The sequence below is a fragment of the Henckelia pumila genome, unplaced genomic scaffold (genome assembly GCF_033568475.1).
Source record: "Henckelia pumila isolate YLH828 unplaced genomic scaffold, ASM3356847v2 CTG_461:::fragment_3, whole genome shotgun sequence".
Lineage (NCBI taxonomy): Eukaryota > Viridiplantae > Streptophyta > Magnoliopsida > Lamiales > Gesneriaceae > Henckelia > Henckelia pumila.
The window spans coordinates 6945736-6973697 of NW_027331831.1; the positions used below are offsets into that span (position 1 = coordinate 6945736).

At 37.2% G+C, this 27962-nt stretch overlaps 2 protein-coding genes across 10 annotated transcripts; one reads left to right on the forward strand and one right to left on the reverse strand.

Annotated features, from left to right (window-relative positions):
- The first annotated feature begins 778 nt into the window (after positions 1-778).
- On the forward strand, positions 779-22981 carry LOC140871258 (zinc finger CCCH domain-containing protein ZFN-like). 8 transcript variants are annotated; one of them, XM_073273682.1, is made up of 13 exons: positions 779-1062; positions 1163-1268; positions 1885-2165; positions 2333-2438; positions 2516-2866; positions 2978-3054; positions 3168-3292; positions 7786-7943; positions 8528-8590; positions 8981-9100; positions 16983-17255; positions 18092-18406; positions 19459-22981. In XM_073273682.1, the coding sequence occupies exons 1-13, from the start codon at positions 974-976 to the stop codon at positions 19696-19698; spliced, it is 2304 nt and encodes a 767-aa protein (XP_073129783.1). In that variant the 5' UTR covers positions 779-973; the 3' UTR covers positions 19699-22981. The 8 variants fall into 8 exon arrangements, 2 of the variants coding, with proteins under 2 accessions (XP_073129783.1, XP_073129782.1); XR_012147669.1 differs by lacking the exons at positions 779-1062; positions 1163-1268; positions 1885-2165; ... (2 more) ...; positions 2978-3054; positions 3168-3292 and adding an exon at positions 6219-6467 and having other exon boundaries at positions 19459-20311; positions 21114-21152; positions 22092-22981; XR_012147668.1 differs by lacking the exons at positions 779-1062; positions 1163-1268; positions 1885-2165; ... (2 more) ...; positions 2978-3054; positions 3168-3292 and adding an exon at positions 6219-6467 and having other exon boundaries at positions 19459-22392; positions 22506-22981.
- A 1117-nt stretch (positions 22982-24098) lies between these two features.
- LOC140871643 (uncharacterized) lies at positions 24099-27728 on the reverse strand. 2 transcript variants are annotated; one of them, XM_073274251.1, is made up of 13 exons: positions 27499-27728; positions 27117-27236; positions 26966-27025; positions 26765-26866; positions 26597-26677; positions 26404-26522; positions 25776-25877; positions 25576-25692; positions 25376-25444; positions 25243-25291; positions 25099-25152; positions 24937-25017; positions 24099-24864 (listed from the first exon to the last, which is right to left on the reverse strand). In XM_073274251.1, exons 1-13 carry the CDS (start codon positions 27571-27573, stop codon positions 24709-24711), a joined length of 1185 nt encoding a protein of 394 aa, XP_073130352.1. In that variant the 5' UTR covers positions 27574-27728; the 3' UTR covers positions 24099-24708. The 2 variants fall into 2 exon arrangements, with proteins under 2 accessions (XP_073130352.1, XP_073130351.1); XM_073274250.1 differs by having other exon boundaries at positions 25225-25291.
- Between the last annotated feature and the right edge of the window lie 234 nt (positions 27729-27962).

Sequence of the window (27962 nt, forward strand, 5' to 3'; positions counted from 1 at the left end):
ATTTTAATTTTTTTGTTAATTGGGAATACTGACGTGGACTATACAAATCAATGTCACATCAGCGATCATAGACAAACAAAAAACACAAATAAATAAATATATGGAACCGAAAAAACATTTGGGATGATATATATATATACAGTGTTCTAAAAGGCGTCGCCTAAACCCGCCTAGCCGTCTCCTGAGCGCTAGGTGGTTGCTCACCGCCCGCTTTTTTGCTAGGCTATGCTTCTAGGAGTTGTTCGCTTAATCTCCCGCCTAGGCAGCGCCCAAGCCACCTAGGCGGGCAGAAATCCGCCTAGGTTGTTACTATTTTTTTATTAAAAAAAATTAAAAATCAAAAACTAAAAGAGAGACGCGAAACGAGAAACATACACAGAAAGAAAGAAGAAGCGCTTTTATATTACATATGAAGACGTGATATCTATTAATATTTATGTTGTTGTTGTTATTATTATTATTAAAATTTTATAAGATTTTTGTACAAAAACTGAAAAACATAACACATAAAAATTATATTTTATAGTAAACTCATGAATATTTCAAGTTATTTATTATTTAGATTTTTTAAAAAAACCACGTAGACCCCACACCTAGGCGGCTAGGCGCTAGGCGGTGGGTCGCCGCCTGCCTACCGCCTAACGCTTTTTAAAACATTGTATATATATATATATATGCCTAGCGCTTTTTAAAACATTATATATATATATATATTTTTTTTTGTAGAGATATATTTATATTAAATTAATTATGAAATCTATAAAAAGTAAAGAAGATAATTAACTAGGGTTTTGGGAAAACCAGAGTTTGTATTTAAAAAATTTCAACTCCTCCCCAATAAAACTATCTACTTGAATCAATTCACTTGTCTTCCTCCCATAGAAGCACGTACACCCCCCAGCTTCACCACTATACCCTACCGCTATTTTTTGAAAAAAAATTCTACATTTACAGTAATCTTCAGCGAGTAACAATGGCGGAAACGGAAGAAGAGCCGGGAATTGAAGTGCGGATAGAGCATGCCGTGCGATCTCGACTTCAGCATTTCAAAGACCAAGCCGAGTATGTATGAAATTATATGCAAGATACAGCACAAGCTGTTGTTATTAAGTTGATTTTTGTTATTGGTTTTGCTTTTTTTTGGTGGGTGCACGAATTGCAGTTCGCCGACGTTGGAAAGTGTGAGGAGGTTGTTAGAGAAGGACATGGGGCTTGAGAAATTTGCTCTGGATGCGCACAAGAGATTCATTCGCCAATGTTTGGAAAAGGTGAATCATTACCTCATTTATTTTTTTGCAATATTATCAAGCTGCCCCTTTCCAGTATTTGAGTCTCTCTTCAAGATACAAAATTTGTCATACCATTTTATGATAAATGAAAGCGTAAGAGATCTTCATGAATAAATTCCAGCCTCCTCTAATTGGAAAAAAAAACATCATATCGTCCTTATAGTGCAATGGCAACCCCTCAGTTGGGACCAACTCTGAAGTAAGTAATATAAGAGATAAAAACAGAGGAAAGAACAAGATCCATATCCTTCAAACCTCACGGTTCATCTTTTCTGAATATATAACATAATAGTGGATGTTGAAAACTGATTAGTGCTTACTTTAGCTGTTCATGGCGGTAGGCGTCCACTAGAGTTGTTTTTGGACTGCCTGGTGAATACCTCCAGGCTCCAATTTCTGTTCCTGTGGTATTATTGTCCGTGTAACTTCTGATTTTGAATGTATATCCTTACAGATGAATGTTCTAACCTGAAAGCTTCAAAGCTTATTAGCTTCTAACAGTTTTATGTTGAAAAACAGAGAATCTGTTTAGTAACTCCAACTTTGAAATCAACAAGCATTTTAACAAGTTTCGATATTCTGTTCCTAGTAGCAGCAAATGGATGATGCTGATAATTGTGACTCTAAGACAGCATCTGATATGGACAAAGACAACCATTTAAATGATAAAGAAGCAGCACTATTGCCTAAGCAGCCCGAGACAAAGAAAGAATCAACAAAATCTACTCATGATGACAAGGAAATGATGGAAGACTCCCCTATAATGGGTGTCTTGTCCCCAAAATCTGAATCTGGTTCTCAGTCATCTTCTTTAAGTGAGAGCACGATTAAGAAAGCCATTTGGGAAAGAACCGATCATTTTCTAGCAAACTCTGAGTGAGAATTTTCGTTTCATAACTATTTTGCTCAGTTCTAATTAGTTTAAGTTCTATCACTGACACTTGCCTTGTGAACCATGATCCTATCAATACGATTTATAAATTTGGTTGCATTTCTGTTGCTCATGATCGATTATTTGATATGTTTATTCCTATATTTTTCAGGACTATAACTTTGGTTGGTGTTCGTCGACTTCTAGAAGAGGACCTTGGACTTGATAAAAACACTCTCGACCCTTTTAAAAAGTATATAAGTCAACAAATAGATCAGGTTAAAACATGTTTGGGTGAGCCCTGATTCTCTTTAAATGGCTACATATAACTTTTATTTTTCTTTTTGCAATACAGGTGCTTAATTCACCCAAAGCAGCTAAAGCTGCAAAAGATGTGAAGATAAATTCCAAGAGTTCTCTAAGTAAAAAATCAGAAAAGACCAGCAGCAAAGAAGGGTTTGACGCTTTACGTGGTGAAAGTGATAGTATGGAAGATAAAGTAAAATCAAGAAAGGAAGCTGCTCATAGAAAAAATATAAAGCTGGAAGAGGTGAAGAAACGTAAAAGGTCCACGGAGGGTGATTTTGATGTCTCCAGCACGAAGCAGAACAAGCTTGCAAAGAAGCAAAAAGAGGAAGACAGCGAGTCAGATGATGCTGGAAATGTGTCTGAAGATGGTCAATCTAAATTATCTGTTGAAAAACCAGTACTGCTATTCCATTCCTACTCCAACACCTCCAAAATCTGATATATGTGTCTGTATAAATTGATTTTATGCAGATTTGTCTTTGACTTGAACATTTTGTTTGATGAACAGAGGAAAGAAAAACCAGCTCTTGGATACGGTAGAAAAGTGGAGCATCTGAAATCAGTAATCAAAGCTTGTGGAATGAGGTTTGTGCCGGAACCGCTTTGGCTCTTTTCCTTGACCTTAACAAATCCCCCCTGGTATTATTGACCTGGACGCCCACTGACATGGCACCTTATCATTTCTTAATGGGAATCAGTGTTGCTCCTTCAATTTACAAGAAAGTTAAGCAAGTGTCGGATGAAAAACGAGAGGCCTTTATAGTGAAGGAGTTGGAAGGGATACTCTTAAAAGAAGGTCTATCTAAGGATCCCAGTGAGAAAGGTAATAATTGGTTCCCAATTTTCACTTATATGTGGTCATCAGCTCATGCAAATGTCATTTAGAAGCCAGCTTTTCTGAAGGCCAATGTGCATGGTGAAACATTTTGGGTTTCTTACGAGCACATATGAGTAATCTTATATTTTCTTTTACTGATAACTGATTGACTAAAACAGTCATCATCGAACCAGAGATGGGTGCTTAAATCTTCTGCAGTGCCCATTCATGTTATTCAATTAGTTGAAGTGGCCAACTAGTTAGTACTGTTATAGCAAGGATGCTCAATCTGTACTTGGCTTCCAAGTTAGTTCAGTGTACTGCCTGCCTGCTGAACAGTTAAAATTGTGCGGTCTAGTGTCAGGGTGTATTAATCAGTTACTAGAAGATGATGTTTCCTTATTTTTTATTGATTGGAAGTATGAAAATGATTAAGCTTTGGAAATCAGCTAGCCTATGAAACTTGACTCTGATCACTGTCAGAACAGATTTTAAAGCTACTCGCGGTTCATAAGGTACCATAGTCAATTGAATATCAATAGGTCAAATTAGCATGTTTGGTTTTACAATTGCGGGCGGCACTAAATTTCTTCATCGTCCATGCACAACACATTATCTGAATATTGGATTCAGTTGTTGATCATCTTCCCTGTGGCTATCCTTTGTCGCGCTTCCTGTTTAATGTTGCCACTAAATTCATGCTTTCAGAAATCAAAGATTGTAAAAAGAGAAAGGAAACAGCCAGAGAACTTGAAGGTATTGACATGAGCAACATCATATCGAGTACGCGAAGAAGGTCAACATTCAGTTTTGTGTCTCCTAAATTCGAAACACGTGCCAAGGGTGACAAGGTTGGCCCTAAAGATATTAAAAACAAAGAAAAAATTAAGAAAGAGCAGAATGATGAGAATAAGGAGGAAGTGGAGAACAAGAAGGAACAGGAAGAGGTAGAGGAGAAGGCAGAGGATGAGCAGACTGTTGAGGAAGAGAAGGATGAAGAAGAAGACGAAGACGAAGATGAAGACAATGAAGAGGCAGAAGATGAAGACGATGAAGAAGAAGAAGAAAGTGATGAATTTAATGCAGGTAAACTAGATTGACATAAATTGATTTTTTACCTTTCTAATTTATGGTCCAATAGTTTCTACTAAGAAAGGGAAAGCCAAACCAATTTCCATTAAGACCACTTTGCACAAATATAATCCTCGGTTAAAGTCGATTGATGTCATAAGCAGTAATCGATTGTACAGCGTTCTTTCCAAATAACATAAACGAATTAAAAGCTTCTCACATTTTCTCATTTCTACTTGCAGACGATAATGAGGAAAGTGACTGAATTCTGCTCTAGCTGGTGGTTGAAGATATTTGACCGACTTCTCAGTTCTCATAAAATTGTGTACTAATATGAGGGATGAGGTACAACATCATATTCTTGGACATAGTGTTATTCTCATGCTTGTTTTGGATCAGCATATTAGTTGAATACTTGAATTGATCTTAGTTCTTTAAGACACTGCGCACCGAGGCGCATCGGTGCGCTGGGGGCAATGTCTGCTCCTGAAGTGAGATACACTGGGCATTAATTTTTATGATGTACTTGTACCAAGTAAAATTTGCTATTATTATGCAATATCAACTATTAAAATTTAATTCATGACGTGAATCAAATATTCCTTAGATAATACTTGACATGATTAAAGAAAAAAATCCCAATCATTTCAACTTTATTATTGATACCGCTCGAATATAGGATCAAACAGCAATTTTTCTTAAAATTTTGACTTTCTCAAAAATATTTATTCATTGTTTAAAATTTTGATAGATAAAATAATATACGATTTAGTAAATATCTTTTTCTGTTCTTTTTATTTGAACTATTTAGTCAGTGTATTATTTCTCCATATATGAATTAGGAACGAGATGGAAGAATCGATCTAAGATAGGCAGGCCGGATTCCAATGTGAAGTATTTAACCTACGAGTGAAATAATACAATGCTAAAAAGGTCGATTTATTGCAATCCCCATTTAAGTGTTATTTTTGATAAACGGATACACAACATGAATAATGCTAAAGATATAATATATATGGTTATCTAGAAAAGTGACACTTAGCTAGCATTCTAAAAAGTTAGAATAAACGATGCTTACTCTGGAACTATGCATGAAATATGGATGAAAATCTAGATTAAAAGTATGACAAAAGTAATGAGATGCTAACTATGAGACAATATCTTAATCGTGTATCTAATAGCTTAAATCTCAATGATGATATGACGCTAACATGACTAAATCTACAATTAGATCAGTACCATCGAGAAAGTTTAAATCAATGATGCACAAAATTGTCATGCCCAATGTGAATAACAGTTTTATATAAATCAATTGAATTACACATAGTTCTACCATTAATAGACTTAGCATTCAATATTTAAGGTTGCCGCTTTATCAAGAGTCTTAATCACTCGACAAAATTCTTAAACCCGTAAAATACTCTAAGCACAACTTTTTCAATATTTGTTCTATTATTGCTACAAAAATTATCAGAAAAACTCTTGTAACACCATTTCAAAATTTAGTTTACGATAATGATTTTCTAATTAACTCGATTCATAAAAAAATTATTTTTTATATTAATAATATTACTTTGTACTCGATTGAGTGGACCCGTTTCAACAAAAAAAACTATCCAAAATTTTTTACTACGTTTCATATCCAAAATCTTATCTCGTCGAAATTTTATGATAACATGTTGAATTTAAATAAAAAAAGAAATGGACAATAAATTTCCCAAAATATATTTGCTCCCTCCATGGTGGCGAATGGTTGGTTGATTTTTCCATTCATTATATTATATTATAATAATATAATATTTTTTGTTATTTTATGTTAATGTTTATGTGGAGAGGAAAGCATGCTAAAGCTATAGCCCACCCCACCCTTACCCCACCCCGACACTCTCTTCTCCATTTCTTTCCACTCTCTGTATCTCAACGCTGATTCTTTCTCCAAACTCCTTCTGCTATGAGATGATCTGAGATGAGAAGAAGGAATCTTTTTCGACAGATTTTGAGGATCGAAATGGTGTGCCGTATGGGTGTTTGATTCCAATGTCGCGGGTATCAGTCACCGCCGTGGCTTCCTCGTCTTCCGCCTCCCTCCACCTCCATCCCCAAAATCAAGGTTTCTTTCTTTTATTCGTTCTGGGTACCTTAGTTTATCGACTCGTTGGCGGTTTTGTGATCCTTGAGGTAGATTCATTTTTATCCTTCTCGGTTCCGAAATGATCCATGTTGGTTACTGGTTAGCTGTAGCTTTGTTTTCTTGTTTGATGATGACAGGGTTATTGCTTCGTGTGTGTAAGAACCTCCTTTCTACTTGTGTTTGCTCGATCGTTGCTTGGAAGTAGTTTATCAAGTTTGTTTCATACCAGTTTCCACCACATTTGTTTCTCGGTCTTTTATACATTGTTTGCATGGGTGAAATGGACGCTTTACATGAAAAAAAGTGCTGTATTGATTCAAAGTTGTTATTTTTCTGCTTTCAATATAGGCCCGATTCCGAATTTGGAGAAAGTAACGGAGCTACCCACATTTATTTTATTTATTACAAAATTATTTCGTGATTTGAGAAGCGATTTATTCGACTTATCAGAGATTTAGGCCTTTTTAGTTTTCTCGGTTAAGAATGCGGTGAGAATGTTTTAAATACAATAGTTTCCAAGTTGATTCATGGACTTCAACAACTAATTGCGAGAGTTTTTGTTGCATTATTGAATATGTTGTAGTTCAAAAATATGCTCTGGACTTTCAAACTGACATCAGCTTATATTTTGGGAACAAGTGTAGAGTGGAAGTGAAGCTATCTTTTTTCTCTATTTTTTTTATTTTTATTTTTAATAATGTTTGAGAGGGTGTATTTTTTGGTGTTTGGGGTTTGATCAGGCTCCATTTTGCTATTGATATTGCTCAAGAATCATTTTCTTATCAGTTTTGATGCCTTGTGACACTGTTAGTCACCTTGTTTTTATTCATTCCTTCAGCTTTAATATATCACATTCAAGCAGCATCAACAACTTTTGAAGATAACATGTGATAAAAGCAGGTGAAAAAAAATCAAGGAAATTGTGAATATTTCTAGTTTTCTAACATGCTGAAATGTCAAGTGAGATCGGAAGGGGAAAAAGAGGTCTTAATATTGGTAATCACTAATCACAGTCCATGTGATTGAAATCTCATCTATACTTTATGTTTAATGAGAATTTGTTATTTCTCACTGGGAGACCTCAGCAACACAAATTTCTTGTGCTTCTAGTCATAACATTTCATTTTGACTAGTCAGCGAAAGTTAGAAGTTAGATTGCTGAATACTTGTGTTCTGCCACTTATGTGAAAGGAAGCACTTTTGCAAATAAAACACTAAATTAACTTGATCCACGAGAAATATATGTTTAGAAGAGGTTCCTTGAGTGAGAGTTTCAAACCAGAACATGATTTTTCAGATGCTTTGTGGCAAATGAATCCGAGATCAAGGGAACAGATGGAGCCTGGATCTTATCCTGTGCGTGAAGACGAATCAGATTGTTCATACTACATTCGAACAGGGCTCTGCAGATTTGGGGCAACATGTCGATTTAACCACCCGCCCAACCGGAAACTGGTATGGAATACTGATATTAGTTTTGACAGGCTGGTAAATGGTTGACCTAGTATATGGACAGAGTTGACTTTGCTTGCTGAAATACTGTTCATCTCAAATATCTTTGTTGTGAGCTGCCATGTAATTCTACATTCTGTGCCTCGCTGCTGTTTCTCAATTTCTCTTGACCCACGTTATGGTTATTAATTTTACTTTGAATCTATGGTTGTTGAGTACCCTCAAATTGTGGGAGATTCTCTTGTTAGCGGCTATTTCTGTACTTTAGATGAAGGACTTGACAATATAAGAGAAAGCTGTTAAGGTGAGGGATAAAATAAGACCTACCCATTCATTTTGCATTGTTGGAAGTTAGAAGTTGGCCTTTGAGTTGTTTGGCAGGGTACGTTGGCCTCAAATAGCCAATGAAAAATGAGTATTTCTTTGCACGTGCTATATGCTATTAACCTGCAATCAACCAATGAAATTACCAACCTAAGTCGAGTCCACTTGCGTATTTTCCAGGGGTTTAGGTGGTTTATTAGACTGCCTTCTACATATTGTTCAAAATACTGCTGTATCCCGTGACCTGATCACTTTTTCTGCAGGCTATTGCTACTGCAAGGATGAGAGGCGAGTATCCAGAAAGAATAGGGCAATCGGAATGTCAGGTATGCATCTATTTCTATCTTCTTTGTTTGTGGAAGCATGTTTTCTAGGTAATTTTCTGGCCATTCATTATCCTTCTCGGACTGAACACCCCATTCATTTTCAGGAAGCTGCTACTGGGAAAAAATACTGGACAAAGGCTTAAAAAAATTGTCACTGTTTATGTTTTAGAAGCTTTGGCCACTAAATTAATTTCAAAATATCGATTTACATCCTGTTCTAATGAGATTATCCTTCATGGTTTAAGTGCTTTTTTCAATATTTTCTCTGTGTTTTATATTTTCTCTTTGCCGTGTATGTTACTTCAACATAATTTGAACATTAGTGCACTATTTGTTTCTGAAAAAATATCTTATAATATATTTGTTTGTATATTTTGAACTCTTCTCTAGTATTACCTAAAAACGGGAACATGCAAATTTGGATCCACGTGCAAATTTGATCATCCTAGAGATAAGGCTGGGATTGCTGGTAGAGTTGCTCTAAATGCTCTGGGTTATCCAATTCGGCCGGTTTGGACGCTTTATCTCCCTCTCAGTCATTTTTACTAATTTCATGACATTCTGTTTCAAAATTCTTACAATTTTGCATTCATTTCTTGTACATTGTAGTTGGCTGATTTGCACTAAATTAATGATAAGATGAGGCTGAATTTTATCTGTTTGGAATGTCACTATATATTCAATTGATGTTTTATTACATTAGTCTTCTCGTATTTTTTTTTATATAAGTGATAGTAGATAATGGCATGGACATTGCATGTGCAGAATCTTTAAGAATAAATGTGTGATATAGCATTCATCTATCTGTCTTAATTTTTTAAAACCAAATTGATACCCAATGTTGTTATAACAAAGTAAACCATGACACAGTCTAGTAACTATTTTACTTCCACCATTTAAATTCATAGACAGACATGAAATTTTCAAGAAAATTTTACCCACTTCTTGGCTCTGGCAACTATTAATAAAATGTGAAAGATTACAGTATGACTTTTGGTTTTTTCTTCAATTATTTTTTACCATAATAAACTCTTAAAAATTACAATTAGTTGCAAGGACCATTGAATGCTTGTTGAACAAATTAATGTATTTTTCTATCAATTCAGCAAAACAATGATTGATATTATTATCAATGAGAAAGTTATACAATTCTGCTTTCGAAAGCTTTTTATTTTATTTTATTTTATTTTATTTTTATTTATTTATTTTTATTATTATTATTATTATTATTATTTACCATTTCTAAGTAGCCTCCCAACAAAACTATTATCTTGTTACTTAAAACATAATTATATTTTTAGATACTTTGTGTAAATAAAAAGGAAATTTACCATGGAAGGTTCACATTTTACATGTACTGTAACTTCACGTGTTGAACTAAATTGTAATCATTTACAATTGACACGATGAACCTAGTGGTTCTTACGCCGCCAATATTTTTTTTTTTGATAGGAAACTATAATGTTATATATAAAATTAGATTAGAAGATTTACAAAAAGTGGGCTAGTGGTCCACAGAAGCTAACTATTATCCAATGCAAACAACCACAGTTATCAAACTAAATCAAAGCCAATTTTCAATCCCTATATAAGTCTAAAATAGCCAAAGATTGAAATTTAGAACCCTTGTGGGCCCACATGGATACTTTCAATTTGATCTTGTCCCAAATTTCCTTCACTGATTCTTCACTATCTTCAAAAATTCTTCTGTTCCTCTCCAGCCATGACGACCAGCACACGCAATGAACCACTATTAACCAAAAAACTTTCCCTTTCTCTCCAAGTCGAGCTCCTAAATCTGTTGCATAAAGGTCTTTTGTTGAGTTCGGGATTACCCAAGAAAATCCCAATTCCTTGAGAACAAGGTTCCACAAGGAGCCAGAGAACGGGCAATGAATAACCATGTGATCCCGAGTCTCTCCCCCCTGTTTGCATAGCACACACCAGTTCGGGCTAAGGGAGATATTCGGGAGCCTCTTTTGAATCAAATCACAGGTAGGTAATCTTCCCAACGCAGCTGTCCATGAGAAAACCTGAACCTTTGTCGGAACAGGGGCTTTCCAGATAGGGTGAAAAAGAGAGAAGCTAGGGAATCGCTCCTCTGGAAAGAAGGACTCGTAGAAAGACTTTACTGAAAATACGCCTGAGCTGTCCCACACCCATTTCCTCACATCCTCCGCTCCCTCTATTAAGTTAACCCCCCTCAAAACTTCCAGCAGATTACCTAGCTGGCCCAACTCATCATCCCTCAAATCGCGTTGAAAATGCAAATTCCAGGATATAGAGTTAGAAGAAACAGATGGATCTCGACAAAGGAAAAAAAAAATCTGTCTATTCTTCTCCCTAGAAATCTGAAAGAGGTTAGGAAAAAGATCCTTAAAACTAGAATTACCCACCCAGCAATCTTCCCAAAATCTAAATCTATCCCCCCTAAAACCATAGCCCTCACAGAGTGACTGAAGGCCAGATATGTCCTCGATATGAATTTCCACGGACTTCTAAAAGTGTTGTGTCTAGCCAATCCCGCATCCCAACCGTTATCTTAAACTCCGTATTTGCTCGCTATAATTTTCTTCCAAAAAGTGTCCCCCTCCGTCGAAAATCGCCACCACCATTTACCTAGCAAAGCCTTGTTTCGAAGGCAAAGATTACCTATTCCCAAGCCTCCTCTATCTTTTGGTTTACAAACTTTATCCCATCCTACCAGATGACAATGGGTCTCCCCATCCGATCCATCCCACAAAAAGTTCCGCATAATTTTCTCCATCTCCTCTGCAACGCCTCGTGGAATCCTAAACAGCGATATAAAATACAAGGAAAGGGCATTCATGACCGCCGAAATCAGCGTGAGTCTGCCGCCTCTCGAGAGGAAAGCTTTCTTCCAACTAGCTAGCCTTTTAGACATCTTGAATTTCACTGGTTCCCAGAATGAAACCCTTAATGGGTTCCCTCCCAATGGTACTCCAAGGTATTGAATGGGCCAAGATTCCACCCCACAACCAATCTCCCTAGCCAACCCTTCCTCCACTTCTTTCTCACAATTACAGCTCAACAGTGCACTTTTCTCCTTGTTAATCTTTAATCCGGACATATCACAGAAAATGAACAAGATATCCATCAGCATTCTCACATGATTCTCATTATGCGCAAAAAACAGAGCATCATCGGCAAATTGAATGTGAGAGACCTCAATTCTATCCCTCCCTATCTGGGCCTCTAAAGATATCGAAAGACTTTGCCTTGTCAATCAATCTTTCCCTTCCCAAAACATCCGCCACCAAGTTAAACAGGAACGGAGATAAAGGGTCTCTCTGTCGTAACCCTTTCTCCCCTTAAAGTTGGTCTCCCGTTAACAAAAACTGAATAACATACATTGCTGAGACATCTTTTAATCCATTTTCTCCATCTATTCCCAAACCCTTTCTTATGGAGAACAAAATCCAAGAATCGCCAATTAACGTTATCATAGGCTTTCTCAAAGTCCGCCTTGAATACCCAACCTCTCTTCTTCTTCAATCTGAATTCTTCCACCGCTTCATTCGCTATCAAGCAACAATCCAAGATTTGACGACCTTCAATGAAAGCGCTCTGTGAATGTGCAATGGCGATCTGTAGCACCTTCTTGAGACGCGAGGCTAGTACCTTAGCGATTATCTTGTAAAGATTAGTGACTAGGCTAATCGGTCTAAAATCCTTAATGCGCAATGATTCTTTCTTTTTTGGTACCAAACAAATATAAGTCTCATTCGTTACTCCGTTCACAATACCTCCCTCATAGAATTCCTTAAACACCCTCATCAAATCTTCCTTGATCGTATGCCAACACTCCTTATACATTTCCATTGAGAAACCATCCGGTCCCGGGGCTTTCGATCCTTCACACTCAAACACTGCTATTTTAATTTCATCCTCGGAAAAAGGTAGCTCGAGCTGCTCTATAGAATCTCTGTCAATTGTGCTCCATTCCACCCCCTCAACACCCCATCCCCCTCTCTCTGATTCGCTATAAAGTTTAGTGAAGAAGTCTATAATTGCCGAACTGATAATCCCTTTATTTGTGCTTACAGTTCCGTCTTCCAGTTACAGACTCTCTATACATGTCCTGCTTCTCCTTTGACTTAGTAACGAATGGAAGAATTTTGAGTTGCAGTCCCCTTCCTTTAACCATTTTACCTTTGCCTTCTGAGCTTCCATTTGCAGTTTCCTACATACTAACTCTTCTAGCTCAGTTCTGAAAACTCTTCTGTCCTCCACCAAGGTATCTGATCCCGTTCCTTCCCACTCTTGAACGTCTAGCGCTTGAATCTTATTCTCCAGCTCATATCTCCTCCTATCCAAGTTCCCAAAACTCTGTACATTCCATCTCTTAACCTCCACTTTCGTTCCCTTCAATTTGCTCATAAATTTATATCCTTCCCAGCCTTGAGGATTTTGACTCGACCACCATTTGAAGAATTCCTCCTTGAAGTTCTTATGCTTAAGCCAAACATTTTCAAATCTAAAAGGCGTAGGCCCCCACTCTTCCTTCGATGTATTCAAAATCAAAGGAAAGTGATCAAAAGTAATTCTCGGTAGCACTGATTGTCTGCCGCACCCGAACGCCTCCTTCCATCCTCCCGAGAACAGGAATCTGTCCAACCTGCACCAGATGGGTGAAGCCCGCATATTTGACCATGTGAATTTTGCATTCAACAACGGAGGGTCGTACAGCTCTAGCTCATTAATCAAAGCATCAAAGCATCTCATGCTGCTGGTTAAAGTGCTACTATTCAATTTCTCACTCAAAGTTCTGACCACATTGAAATCTCCTCCTACACACCATAATGGCCCGCAAATCACCTTCAAACCTGCTAATTCATCCCAGAAATTCTGTCGAGCTCTTGGTCCACACGGACCGTAGACTGCCAAAAACCACCACGTTGTGTTAGAATCCTTTTCTATTTCAATAGAGACCGAGAACTCCCCAATCAGATTATCCTTTACCACAACAGTCCGAGGGTCCCAAACCACCAAAATGCCTCCAGATCTGCCCCACGCTGGTAACTCCACCCATTCTATAAATCTGGATTTCCAGAGGCTCGCTATGTATCTCCTGTCCACCCGCTGCCTTTCAGTTTCCAAAAGGACCACTATATCCGGTTTCTCTCTACGAAGGATTGTTCTGATCAACCCTCTCATACTACTCGATCCTCCCCCTCTAATGTTCCATGAAAAAATCCGCATTGATCAACTGTAACACCCTATGTAAACCACTCCTTGAACTTTCTTAAGGTAATACCACAGCCTCTAGATTTCCAAAGCTAACTCTTCTCACCTCCAATCTAGCAAGACAATCGTTAATTAAGCCCTCCTTAACAGCCACTGACACCACAGCCTCCTCCATTCCCGCCCGCTCCTCCGACAGTACTGGCTTATCAATCACCCTCGGGCATGGTTCTACCCCCCCTGCACCTACCCCTCTCCCATCAGAAAGGAACAAATGATTTGAAAGGTTAAAAGGGATGGAATTGACTGGAATAGCCATCGATTCCGACTTGGGCTCAGAATCGCTCACGTGTCCCTGTGAAGGATTAGAATATGAACCTGGATATGATGCAAAGATGCCCCTAATGTCCTCGAGACATGAGTTTGTCGGGGAATTGACAAGAGAATCACCTACCACTGAGCTATCAGTTTGGAACGAGTCAGAATCCTCCGATGACAAATCACCCCCTGTTTCTTGAAGAAATTCATCCTCTATTATCCCAGTGCAATTACTGGTATTGCCTTGTAAACCATTTCCCAACGGGTCTATGTACCAGTTGCCTTCGCTATTCCCCGTGTTTCTGATCACTGCAGCTTAGGCTCGTCTTCTTGAATACACAATCTCGAAACGTGGAGGTGAAGGTCTCTCCAACACTTTGCCAGCCTCTTTAGGAGTTGTCTCTGTCCTAACCTCTTCAAACTCCCTCAAGGGCTGTATTATTCTTCTCTGAAACTCGCCCACCATTTTTGGACATAACCTTTTGAGTATTTTAACTTGGCAACCTCCTAGAATAGGTTCTGACCCCCACGATCTATCGCCGCTGCCTTCTGCTTCTGTTGAGATTCGATGAGGAATCCCCTTGTCTGTAGTATTTTCAGCTATCTCCTCCTCTTCACTATTTTGATTTTTAACAATAGCCTGCCCCTTTAACTTATCTACTGGATGCACTGGTTCAATCTTTTTCGATCCTCTCTCACCACCAAATCCCGAAAAGAAGTCCTTTCCTTTTCCCACTGCTTCCTTCCCTGCTCCTCGTCCTAGTGTCCCTTTAGATCCGTTCGTCACTACTTGAGCGTAAGAGCGCTTTTCATAGTAATCATAAGCTGCTGGGTTGACCGATACCACTTCAAGTCGCACCATCATAAGGCCTTGAGGTGTCGATATTTGCACAAAACCGTTGATGAATCCTCCTTGTGGCCCGACCACCTTAATTTTAGCGGCCGACAAATCTCGAAGCAAGATAGTGTCTTGGCTAATATCCAGTAAGCCCCCCGCACTGCTCCCCCAGGCTCTTGAACAGTTCACTCGACCATAAGTCCCAAGGCAGTCCGAAGATCCTCACCCAGCTATTGCAACAAGCAAACATCTCTACTTCCCTATTGACCTCCGTTCTCCATCCTTCAAAGAACAGCGTCACCCCTTTGTCGAAATAGCCTTTCTTCAACCCCACAAAATAAGACGCCTCTTCTGCATTGCTGGGCCACCATGCTGCCTTATTGGCTTGAAACGGGAATATCTCTATCCTCCTCTTAACGGCCTTACTTAAAACAGAAACCACCGCCTCCCAAGATATGTTGACCCGTGCCTTAGTAATAATGATAGCTTTCTGCCAATCCTTGACTGAGCAGGGGCGGATATTCTCATTAGCCAGTAGATCTCGCGATTCCATGATCTCCAGATTCTTGGTGTCTCGTTGCTTAGATGTCTCAACCCCCTTTCTACCTCTGACATGAGCCGAAGCATTTACATTCTCCCTTTGAAAAAAGAATCGTAGATGATTAGCCAGTTTAATCCAGCCACCCTCTGCACGACCACTGGGAACGATTATACGCTGCTTGAATCCCCCCTGTGCTATTTTGAACACTTCCAGAAATCTGCCTCTACTGTTGAAATAGTTGTGCGTAGATACAACAGCTTCCTGTCCTCGGAATTCAATTCCCTTAGAATTAAAATTTTAAAACTCATGCTCTACTATCTATGGCTGTTCTTTGGACCAGTTTCTTTTGCTCACATCCTTTCGCTTGGCCACAAAATCCGATATTGTTCATTAAGCATGAATCAACCATTTTCTTTCTCTGTAGATCTAATGTCTTCATGTGCTCCCTTCAGGTGACCAGTGATATAGTACAAAACATGCATGGAATGATGTGTTTCTTCAGGACCACCTTTAAACTCTTATCATATTTTGCTAATCTCTTATTGTATTTTGTTCATTAAGCATGCAAAACCATTAATCATGCATTTTTTCAATTAGGATACTTGTTGAAAAATGGTTGACATGCTAAACTAATAAATCAAGCAATTTGTTTTTCAGCATTAAGACTGAGTGATGGAAAATTTCAGATTAAACATCTTTGTTAAAAATCTATGTTTTTCCTCGCACTGTTTTGCTCTTTCCGTTGTGTTATCTTGTGATTGGGGATTTCTACCATTAGGCAACATATTTTGATTCATGGCAAAGTGTTGAAGGAGAATTCATTTCTTCTTAAGAAATTAGAATGCTGCAGGAATAGAACTCTCGGGACTTTGATATTGGGTAAAAAGGCTTAGCTGCTTAAATAAAACTTAAGGGGCATTAGTCCACCTGCTTGGCACCTGGTGTTGTTTTTTTCTTCCTTCGGTGAAATATATATTTTTTTCGCTCTTGTTGAAGCATATTGTGCACATTACTCGATGGGAAAATCAAACTCTTAGCAGTGTAGATTTATTAAAATAGATACTTTTATTGTTTTTGAATGGTTAGTATGCTTTGCTTTTGAGCCGTGGAAAATGAGCATGATGCAACATTCACAAAAAAAACTAAAGAAATAAAATGAAAGATGAATTATTATAAAGCATGACGACTACATATATTGCAAAGATATAGGACATAGGGACATGGATATGACACGATACAGGTATGGGTACAACGATCTTCAAAATATTTTAGGCTGAGGTATGGGAAAATATGATTGTTTCATCTATATTTGGATGTATGTATGTAGGTATACATCCTCATAAATAGTTATACAATTATACACGTGTGTGTGTGTGTGTGTGAAGTGTATATGAAGTAATTATAGATTGTAAATTGGATTATCGGGCGTGGTTTAGTGGTTTGATGACGGTATAATTTGTTGACTTTCCCCTTTTGTCGTTTTCATGCAGAATGAAATTGAATGTGCATATTTTATGAGAAATGGACATTGCAAATTTGGGAGCACTTGTAAATTCCACCATCCGCAGCCATCTAACATGATGGTCTCTCTACGTGGTTCTTCTGTATATCCTCCTATTCATTCTCCGACTGCTGGCCAGCTGTCATTTCCCTTGTCGAGAGCTTCTTTTATTCCCAGTTCACGGTGGCAAAACCCTTCAAGTTATACACCTATGGTTGTGCCTCAGGGAGTTGTATCTGTACCAGGATGGAACTTATACACCGTAATTTTTCTAATGCATTTTGTTTCTTCATTTTGCTTGCATAATTATGTGCATACTTTGCCCATCTATTTTTTGAAATATAAGCAAATGATTAAGTATTGTCGCTACATATATGACCTTTATAATTGTGTGAAGTATTAGAGTTTGCATTCAGCTTGTTAATCTTTCTTTTAATTATGGTTTTGCTTATCTAGCTATTTTTCTCAACTGTCTTTAATACTGCTAAAAGCTTTTTTTTTTTGTTAGCTTTTATCGGGCATATTAAGATGAGCCAGACTTTCTCACAAGCTGCTCACTTCGAGTTCAAATTTCATGAGTTTTTAAGTTTGTACAATATCATTTAAAAGCTCACTTCTTGACTCTTCCGTTATTGTTTTTTGTTGTTATTGTTATTATTATTAATAATGATATAGTTATTGGTAACTGAATATACATTATAGTCATTTAAACATCAGTATAATATATCTCTATGCATTATTATTTTTTTGCATTAATGTTTGATAGAATTTCTCTTTATGGTAGAATGTGCAATAAAGGTATTTCAATCAAGTCTGAACTATGTTGGTAATAAGTTTGCCAGCTCTACTCCAGAAAATTTTTGTTGCAGTTGGGCTGTTTATTGAAAAATACACATTTACCATGTACTTTTCTTGAATAGATTATACTGGTGATTAAATTGGTGACTGTATTTCACATGTATTTTCCTTTTATTTCTTTAATTGCTAAGTTCTATCACCATTGATTAGCACAGATTTATCATGGTTTGCATTTAACCCAAGTTATGCAAAATACAAGATATTGAAATGTTGAATTTTACTAGTTATTTCTTTCTGTAGGGTCAGTTGGGCTCAGTGTCACCTTCAGAAAATCAACGACCAACTGCAGGAAGCAGTTTTGCTGATGGGGCATCAACCCAGGGCGAAGCTGTAATATCAGGATCCCAATTTCGTTCGGGCACTCTACAATTGGGGCAATATGCATTTCAGAGAGATAATGTGTTCCCTGAGAGATTGGGTCAGCCTGAATGCCAGTTCTATATGAAAACAGGAGACTGCAAATTCGGTGCTGTATGTAAATTTCACCATCCTAGGGAAAGATTTGTCCCTGTTCCTGATTGTGTCTTGAGTCCACTTGGACTTCCTTTACGGCCTGTAAGTCAAGATGAATCAATTTTTGACATGATGAACGAATTTCTGGGATGTGCAGTACTTTTTTTGCATATAATTTGATCCTGCTAATGTCTGTTTCACTTTGATTGTGAATGAACGGGGAATAGAGAGAAGTGAAACCACCTCAAGATTCTGAATCACATGATAATAATCCTAGCAACAGGAAACTAAAAGCGGTACTGGTGATCCATACCCCTAAAGAAAAGCAATATCTCAAAGCTTCAACTTTTCACATTCACCCACCTTAACATATATAAAATTGCTTCGTTCATTTAAAAATTAAATAGTTGTACCATGTTAGCAGGTGACGAGAATCTTAATTTTTTATAGTTTTACTGTTGCATCTCAAACGTTTTCTCCCATTTTAGTTTATTTCTATTCCTTGTCTTTTCTTATCCATCGGATTGGAGCCCCCTTATGATCACATACACCCAATTTTGGCCCGGCAATGGGCTCTCAATGTCATATTGTTTCCTTCTCTTTTAATTCATTTATTGTTCCGTTGTTCGGTCTAGTAGGGTGTGGGTGAGGAAGTACGGGAAGAAATTCAGATATAGAACGAAAATGCAGTTGTTCTATTTTTAGGAAAGAGATTGTTTTATGTTATAAAATCTCTAAACCATACCGAAAATGTGTTGAATTTATATGATGATGCAAGAAAAGGGTAGCGATTGCTGCAGAATAACAGCTGATGATTGAAGAAAATGGTGACAAAAGATGCAGATTTGAATTTTGACCGTCATTTGTACCTTTTTCCACATATTGATGACTCTTAGGGATGTTTGTTGATAATATGATACCACACTATGTTTACTGCGAGTATTTTCATGCGTTCCGTGTCCTTTAAAAGAGAGATTGTAAAAATAAAAATGAATGAAGAATAAATCGATAGACTAAATTAAATTAACTACCGAAAACAGTGAAAGAGACTTGATAATTGGCCTTTGTTTGGTGCAAAACCAATTTTGAACTGTTTATTGAAATTCATTAAGCAGTTGTTGTCACATCTTTTATTCCTTGTTTGTTGGTTTTAGGGGGAGCCTCTCTGTGTCTTCTATTCTCGATATGGAATATGCAAGTTTGGTCCAAGCTGCAAGTTTGACCACCCAATGAGGGCTTTTGCATACAACACGGCCGCATCATCATCGACTGACCCCCCAGCCGTTCGCCGTTTTTTGGCTTCGACTGGAGCTGTTGCATTAAGTTTAGCTACAGATGGGTTAGTGGAGGCAAGACAGAAACCATCTGGTGATAATAACATTGACTCCGAGTGATTTAACACTTCCAAATGCGATTAAATTATCACCTTTCTAATCATTTGGAAGATGAATAAGAATTTGCTGTAAATTCATTTCCATGGTTGGAGTCTTGGAGATGTACAGATTTTAATTCTGTGTCAATCTTCTCTGCTGAGGATAGAGTCAGTTGAAAAGATAGACTAACATTTAAACGGTGCATTGTATAAATCTGCAACTATTGTCACATTTGTTCAAGTCAATAATGAACATCTTTCTGACAGCCATATTTCTTTCTTCTTTTAACCACTATGACAATCTTCCGAACTTTAGTTTTTGCAATTGGATACATCTGGCTCAACATATTTCTTCTCAAACGTACCTGAATTATTTCTCATTCGAACATTTATAATGACCATGGTTATTTCCTACCTGTCTAGCATCTGATGCTTGCATCACCTGTGATCATGGTAATGATCAGAATTGCCAAAATTAATGAGCATCACACCTATACCATCCATGTATCGCTACTATCAGTTTTGCTGCTTCACTTTTGCTATTAGGTGTCTGGAGGGAGGAGATTCTTCAAAGATTGTGCCATGGCTATTGCTCAATCTGTTTTGAGTTTAACATAATTCGCTATGACATATCAGTTAAGTGATTTGTGCTATTAGCATTTTGGTCTGATCTTCTAAATGGATTTGCTTTATTTCTAGGTTGGTTCTTTTACAAGTTCTTTGTTTATAAGGCATATTGGGTAGTGAAGTGCCGGGAGTCAAACTGCCGAAATTGACTCCTTTGCATCCAACTAAACCAGAAATGATTCTCATTATTTATGTATTTGGGATCTTGAACCAGACAATTGAATGTAACCTAGAACTGTGACACTATTTTCCATTTTCTGATCATGGTTCTTTGGGAGGAGTACACTTGAATTGGATGCTTAAATATAATGATAATGTAGATCAAGTAGTGATTTTTCTTGAAATGTTACTGATTACGTGACAGAAATTTGTCTGAAACGAGATTGAGTGATTACAACATCTAAGGAAAATTCTTTAGTGATTTGAAGCTTGCTGTGGAAATAAAACTGAGAGAATGCTACCTGATGAACAAATAGTTTTGTTTACAGCGGAATTTGAATGCTTAGACTTTAGGTTAAACATCAATCACAACTTATATACGTAGATAAGTGATCTATTATTGCAGAATGGAAATGTATGACGTGTTAGAACGGGCTTGCAGACAGTAAGTAATTCAGGGATGATTTTCTGGGTAACAGTTTGTTTTTTTCTAGTTGGCTACAATTTCTGAAACCACTGAAGCTCATCTCTATTTCCAATTCCCTAGGAAACATCATTAGTTGATTTGGCTTGCATCTACTGTTGAATCTGAGAACAGTTGAAGCTTACATTATAAATTTTTGTTTGTTCTCGTCTCTCATTGACAATCAGTATGCTCGCCGGAAATGCCAGCAAAAGCAATTGTAACAGGTATTTTTCGAAACCAAGACAAATGAATTTATTTCCCTAGTACTTGCCTTTTCTGGTCTTCTGTATCTCCTGTACATAAGCATCACAAAGGAATATTGTTTCTACCTTGCATGTGCCAATTTAAAGGAATGCCACCCTTGCTGGGGATCAATTGGATTCTTTATATTCTCTCATATTAAATGGATTTGAATTTTGATAGATACGAGTATCTGAACAGAGTAAGATTTTTGTATTAACTCAGACCATTTCTTGCCTGCCAAAACAAAGAACTCGTGGCTGAGAGATGAGCCTGAAAGTGATACTAACGACCTTGACTGGGAATATTTGAACAGTGTTTTGTCAAATAAAGAAACATCAACACCATAGAGGCTCAACAATGCTGAATGAACATGTCAGAGCAACACCTCTTTCAACACTTTTACGCAGCATTTTATTTCACCATTTTCATCACCAAGGCAGAAATTAAATTATGGATGAAATGAAAATTTATTTTAATTTTTTAAGAATATGCTCTTGCACGATACTCTGACAACTACAGAACCGTCATATAGAAGTGCATGATTGAAATACCTTTTCGCCCTTGAGATGGAGGCAATTATACTGTACAAGAGTCGTGTGAAGATAGAAGAAACCTTTTTTCTGCCTCTTAATCCACATTTACTTCATAGGCAGTTCATAATTTTTAAGGTGAAATTGGAATGAGGTCTAAATATGGACATCTCACATGCACTTGTGCACGCATTAATATAGTGTTGTCGGGCGGAATCTGATGGAAAAATTGCTAAAGAAATGTAACTGCAAGATTAAGTTCGTATGTAGAAAATTCAAACAGTTATCCATGCTTGTTTGTTTATCATCTGTTGGTTATCATTAGCCAGATAAGATAAATTCGATGGAGCAGACCCACACTGGCTTGCTAACTGCGAACTAAACTTGCAGAATGGGATGTTGCTTGCAGCCGATCTTCTCTTCATTTTTAGAACTGGAACAAAAGCAGTAAGCTGCCAATGATGACAATGGAGCAAATGGTGCTAATGTGCTGTCAAAACTGTATCTAAAACTTTGGTGGGACAGTATTAGCTTTTTAATCTGGCAGTACATACTTCACAAGATACAGGGTCTAATCTTGATGCTCGGCTTATCGCATGCTTGGACAATCGTTCATCATGTTTGTAAATTTTGCACGTGGAATTGTGTCTTATGTTGGCTTGACTTTGAGTCTTTTTTGTATCGATACCATGTAATAAACTTGAAAAGTTTTGTAAATTTCTAATATTTATAAATTTAGGCAGTGGAACTTGAGTTTTGTTACTTCATCTTGTAAATGCTGATGAAGTTAATTTATGTTTATAGGATTGAATGGAGCATCTGAGCAAAACCAACCAACGCGATCGCTCAACATTGGAACAGAAAATAAGCATGGAAGTAGGAATGCACTGATATGCAGGTCAACATAAAAGGAAAAGGGAAAGAAAGCATGCAGACTTTCAGCAATGCATCCAAAGAAGGGACAAAAAATATTTCTGGCTGATGCAGTTAAGACCTAATTTTAAGTATTTGAAAGCCGGAAAGCATGAATTCACGGAGCGCGCGAGCACACACACATGTGGGAAGTAGGGGGCGAATGGCTGAAGTGGAAATCAACATATTATGAATCTTTTGTGGTCCATATGTTCGTGAATTTCTGGGTTGAATTGTAAACAAGGGCCTAGGGAAGTCTTATTAAAGAGTGCAGTATTATTATTTTTAATTAAATTTTTAATTATTTTTTTTGGGAATGATTCTTGTACAACTATTATGATTCTTGTTTGAAATAAATCAATTCAATAAAATTACCAATACCTAACAAAATATCTTGAAATAACTAATTATTGTTTTTTTTTTTTGGGTCACTCGTCTTGTTATTTATTATTTTATTGTTTTAACTCGTTTATATCTTGAAATAACCAACTAATTATTGTTTTCTTTTTTTGGGTCACTCGTCTTGTTATTTATCATTTTATTGTTTTAACTCGTTTGCTGAATTTATCAAGCCAGTTGTATTGTACCGAAACAAATTGCTATGATAATCAAACCGAGTTGTAAAATACTCCTATTTGAAATGCCACAAGTTACGAACCATCTGCATTTCTTGTTAAAATTAAAAGTTTGTTCGTAAATTTTGTTTTTTCTTATGTTTAATCGATGTAAAAAAACAAATAAATTTATACATTTGCGACGGTGTTGGTACAAGAAATATATGGTGTGAAATGTTTGACAAATTGAAAATGGTGCCAGCAGAAATATGGAACCAAGTTCAAGTCCATTTCCCGAAAGTGACGTCTTCTTTTGTCTCAGTTGGAACTTGAATGGCCATTAAATATAAACCCCACCCTTTTTTGTGGTATCCTTATCATTTATTTGGCGCTCATACCTAATCTACGCTAATACAACCTTTTTCCTTGCAATCTCTCATCCTCTCCATAAGCAAGAAACAATAAGAGATGAGCGCAAGTGGGAGTGGGATTTTTTGGCCACTGTTCCTTTTGTTGCTCGCCTTTAGTCTCGGTGGAGTTATATTTTCACCCCTTGTGAGTATTTTTATCAGTGTACTATTTGTTATGACACGCGCAGATCCCATCAATATTCTTGTTAAAAATTGCGTCTTGATTACAAATCCAAGACTTGTGGATTTGCAGGCAAATGGGTTCACGACTGGCTCGAATGTGGGGACGGAGATGGTGCCAGAAGGGAAGGAAGAGTTGAGGATGAGCCGGAGAAATCTGGCCGGAAGCTTTGAGGTTTGTGCATTGTGCACTTGCTGTGGAGGAGGTACGGGTACAGTGAAAAGATACTGTTTGGCATCTCCATGTTGCTATGCTATCAATTGCAACATCCCAAACAGGCCTTTTGGCTACTGTTCTTTCACTCCCAAGACTTGTAATTGCTTGGGATGCCATATCTAGTTTCGATTCCCTTGAATTTTGTTTGTGGAAAAAGGATGAAAAGAGATGTGGGGTTTATAGGTAGGAATTAAATGAGGGACATAGGAGGATTTAGGAGCTGGGAAAAGATCCATGAAATTTCTATTATTCCATCCTTGTTTAGCGAAACACAGAAGAGGATAATTTTCATTTAATGTATATTGTTGTTTTATGATTTAGCAGTAATTGTGTAGATGAAGGTTACTTACAGGATGGTGTGTTGTGTTTCTTTAGAACATGAATAGATTGTTGGAGTGCTATTGCTATTGCTATTGCTATTGCTATTGCTATTGCTATTGCTATTGCTATTGTTATTGCTATTGCTGCTATCTTTGAGGGTGGTCCATGGGCCATTCGTTTTAATTTTTCGAGAAGAAACTAAAGCACTGGCAATTTGGCATCTTAATTTCGGTTTCTTAAAAGTAGAAGTCCAACAAAATATTTGTGTGTTAATTAGTAATGGTATAAGAATGGTTGGTTTGCTTTACACGTGACAGCTACACCAATTAACCCTACTACTATGAATTAAGGTTGTGGTTGGTAGTTGAATAGCAAAAAATTGGCAAATAATAGCTAGCTATTGGATGGGCAATTTAATGAGTTTGATGTGGATATGGATCTATCCAACACTGATCCTCCTTTGCTGCTTTCTCCCATCGCCTTTTGAATACCTTGTACTCATTATACGACTGTCTTCTCACCTCAACTCTCTTGTTTATTTTTTCTGCGCTCGAACTTCCCTGTGTATGCTGCATCAATCATCGAATTAAAGTTCATTACAAATTCTTATCATGCATGCAAATTGCAATGCAACTAAATACCTCTTCTTCTCCTAGTGTTGGGAAGCCATAGTGAACTATGTATTCAGCATCCACAACTCCTATGGTTTTTGTCCTATCTCCCTGAGGATCAATACGGTGTTTATACATGCATTATGGATACTTGTGTGAATATTTGTATAAGCTATGAGGAGAGTTAATTGCCTGTGCGCAATAACCGAGCTGCATGTCAAGTCCCCAGGCATGTATCAAGTCATTCTGTAACAGAACCAATAGGGATTAAATCTGTATGATAATTTCATTTCAGTTATATATGTATATATATGATACCTGGATCATATGCCATACACAACGCCATGAATTCTTGGAGAACACGGGGGCCATAACTTCTATCCATCTGAAAACAGTATCATATCAATCTCTATTAAAATTCTTGTATTCCATATGTGTGTGCGTGTGCGTGACTCTGAATTTGTTGTACCCTGTGCATGGAGGATGAGTGCTGTTATCATCACATTGAGTTTCCTTACCACCAACTTTGTAAGTCCTCCTGCACTATCATTTATTTAGCTGTATATAGTACCTGCATTTGTCTTCTTATAAAAATGGTTTCATTCACTTTTTTCCATAGATTTTAGAATGCTTATTATATGCTATTAAGCGAAATAGGCATGAACAAACCTGTGTAGTTTTGATCTCTTCCATCGTGCAGTTATAAGGTGATGCACCTCAGATTCCCCTATTTCAAGTGCTGGTTGTGATATCTCTAATCCTTCATCTCTAACAATTGATAAATATCTGCACACCCAATGCCTAGATTTCAAAACTAATACTAGTAATATGTGAAAAGTAAGTCTTGAATAGATATGGATTTTGCATACTGTGCAGGGTGGAAGTTATCAACTCCTAAGTCTTCGTCCCACAAGAAAATATAATCATAAGCTGCTACTATATCCGGATGCAAGAACCTCTTAGCAAACCACCTAGTCAATGACATGCTCTTTAGAGTTATCATCCATCTCCAAAAATCCAGGATTGCGAATCAAAATAAATAGAAATTTTTAGCTGCCCAACCAATGATGCTCAACTCGTTTCAGACCACTAAAACCCGGTACCGTGTTCTAGTGATGCGAAAAATAAAAAATAAAAACAACTAAAACCCGGTACAGTGGTCGAGGACGAGGTGGGCAGGAATTGTTGGGCAGCTTAAAACTTTTCTCAAAGTAATATATATATATATATATATATATATATATACATTACATATATATATATATATAGAGTTCTTTTATGGTGCCCAACAACTATGTCAAACTCCGTGCCCACCATGTCCTTTTATTTCATGTGTCCTGATTGGTTCATGGATACTGGCCAGTTGAGACCCTCCATAGATATATCTGTTACTTTGCGTGTGGACGGATAAACTCCCTTAGGTTATATACAGGTGTAGATGCATAGCACCCAGTACATTCGTGCACATTTGCGAGTGGCAAAAATTTCTAGGCTTACCATTTAGTTTGGTTATCAACAGATACATGTATGACCTGATTGCTCCATAGAAAATCCTTCCACATATCAACCATGCCATCATAATGGAAAAGCATCACATCAAAATTGCTTGCTAGGAACTGCAATTTTGAGATTCTATGTATTATGATTATGCTGATGTATTGATAGATAGAAGATACAGACCATTATTTACCTTTTGAACCAGCTTATCTACATTTATCTTCTGCTTTATTCCAACAGGAACAGCGAACAAACTCATCGATGAACTCCTCTTCTGCTTGTTGCACAAGGCCAAAAGAATATAGTAGTGCCTCACAATATAAAGGATAAAACTCTAAATTTAGTTCCAGTTGGTTAATACCTCTGGAGAACCCCATAGTGGTCGTCTTTCCAAGTTAGATGTTTTGACTACTATCCCTTTAGGCAATGATTCGCTTCCAGGTGGCGTGCAACTGCGTTCATCCTACGACACATGCATTAAAATTATATTTTATTTTTGGTTTAATCGTAATCAAAGAACAAAAATTTATTCGATCAAGATTTGAGATAAGAAAACAGATACCTCACAGCTTCTTCTACTCTCAGGCTCACTTCTCTGTTGTGAGTTCGATTCTATTAGTTTCTGCATCATAGCTCAGATAGTTTTAACCAAGCCAATTCCGAAAAATCGGGAAATATATATTTGCCGGTGCTCTTAACGCATTAACTCATACCTGCTGATTGTCTTGTGCAAGCCATAAGCATGAAAACAGTGCAAGAAACAGTAGAGAAGCTATGGGAAAGAGGGTGTAGATACAGGTTCTCCTCTCCTTTTGATATCTGCATATTGGCGGCTGGCAAGACAATAATATCAGATTCACTAAAAAGTTTCTAAATTTGCTCTCCTGTAATCATCATCACTCCTTAACATGAATCCCAGAAAACTATTGTCCAAATTTAAAAGATCATAAATTCGGTTGAATGAATCCCAAAAACATTCAATCCATTCCAACACCCACATTCGTCACAAACTTGACATATACATTTATGTGCATGCAGTGAATCTGAATGCATTCATACAATAACGGATCTGAAACAAAGGAAAAACCGACTTACAAGATCGGAGAAACTCGTCATCTTCCAAATTATACGTACAATTTGTGTCGAAGAGGTCAAAAATACTACAATCATGCATTAGCCAAGAAATTTACTGCGCCTAATAATGCATATAACTACAATAACAACAAACACGTGATGGCTTTTCATCTACAAATGATCCACGGTTGCAACTGAAAAAATGTTGAATCATTATCGTAATCCAATAAATTGCAGCCACTGAGAAAGAGAGAAAAATGGTTGGGAAAAGAAAAAAAAGAATAGAAAGAATCGATCGGCCAGTAAACGATCAAGAAAATGAGTTGCCCACCACTATTCCCTCAATGCAAACGCATACGGTTATAAAATCCTGCGGTATCTTTAGTGCCAATAATTGCGGGTCTATGAATAAACAAATCACATGAAAAATGCTAATTAATTCAGGAGATATATTAAAAAGTTTAATTTTAAACGTTACTGCATAG

What these genes read in the sequence shown, in the direction of transcription:
- LOC140871258 (XM_073273682.1), top strand. Translation starts at nt 974, where the DNA reads ATGGCGGAAACGGAAGAAGAGCCGGGAATTGAAGTGCGGATAGAGCAT. An exon ending in ATCAAAGCTTGTGGAATGAG is followed by an intron (nt 3,055 to 3,167) that starts GTTTGTGCCGGA and finishes AATGGGAATCAG; the next exon opens with TGTTGCTCCTTCAATTTACA. An exon ending in CAGGATGGAACTTATACACC is followed by an intron (nt 17,256 to 18,091) that starts GTAATTTTTCTA and finishes TTCTTTCTGTAG; the next exon opens with GGTCAGTTGGGCTCAGTGTC.
- LOC140871643 (XM_073274250.1), bottom strand. Translation starts at nt 27,573, where the DNA reads ATGATTGTAGTATTTTTGACCTCTTCGACACAAATTGTACGTATAATT. An exon ending in GTGTATGGCATATGATCCAG is followed by an intron (nt 25,153 to 25,224) that starts GTATCATATATA and finishes GTTCTGTTACAG; the next exon opens with AATGACTTGATACATGCCTG. An exon ending in AGCTCGGTTATTGCGCACAG is followed by an intron (nt 25,018 to 25,098) that starts GCAATTAACTCT and finishes ATTGATCCTCAG; the next exon opens with GGAGATAGGACAAAAACCAT.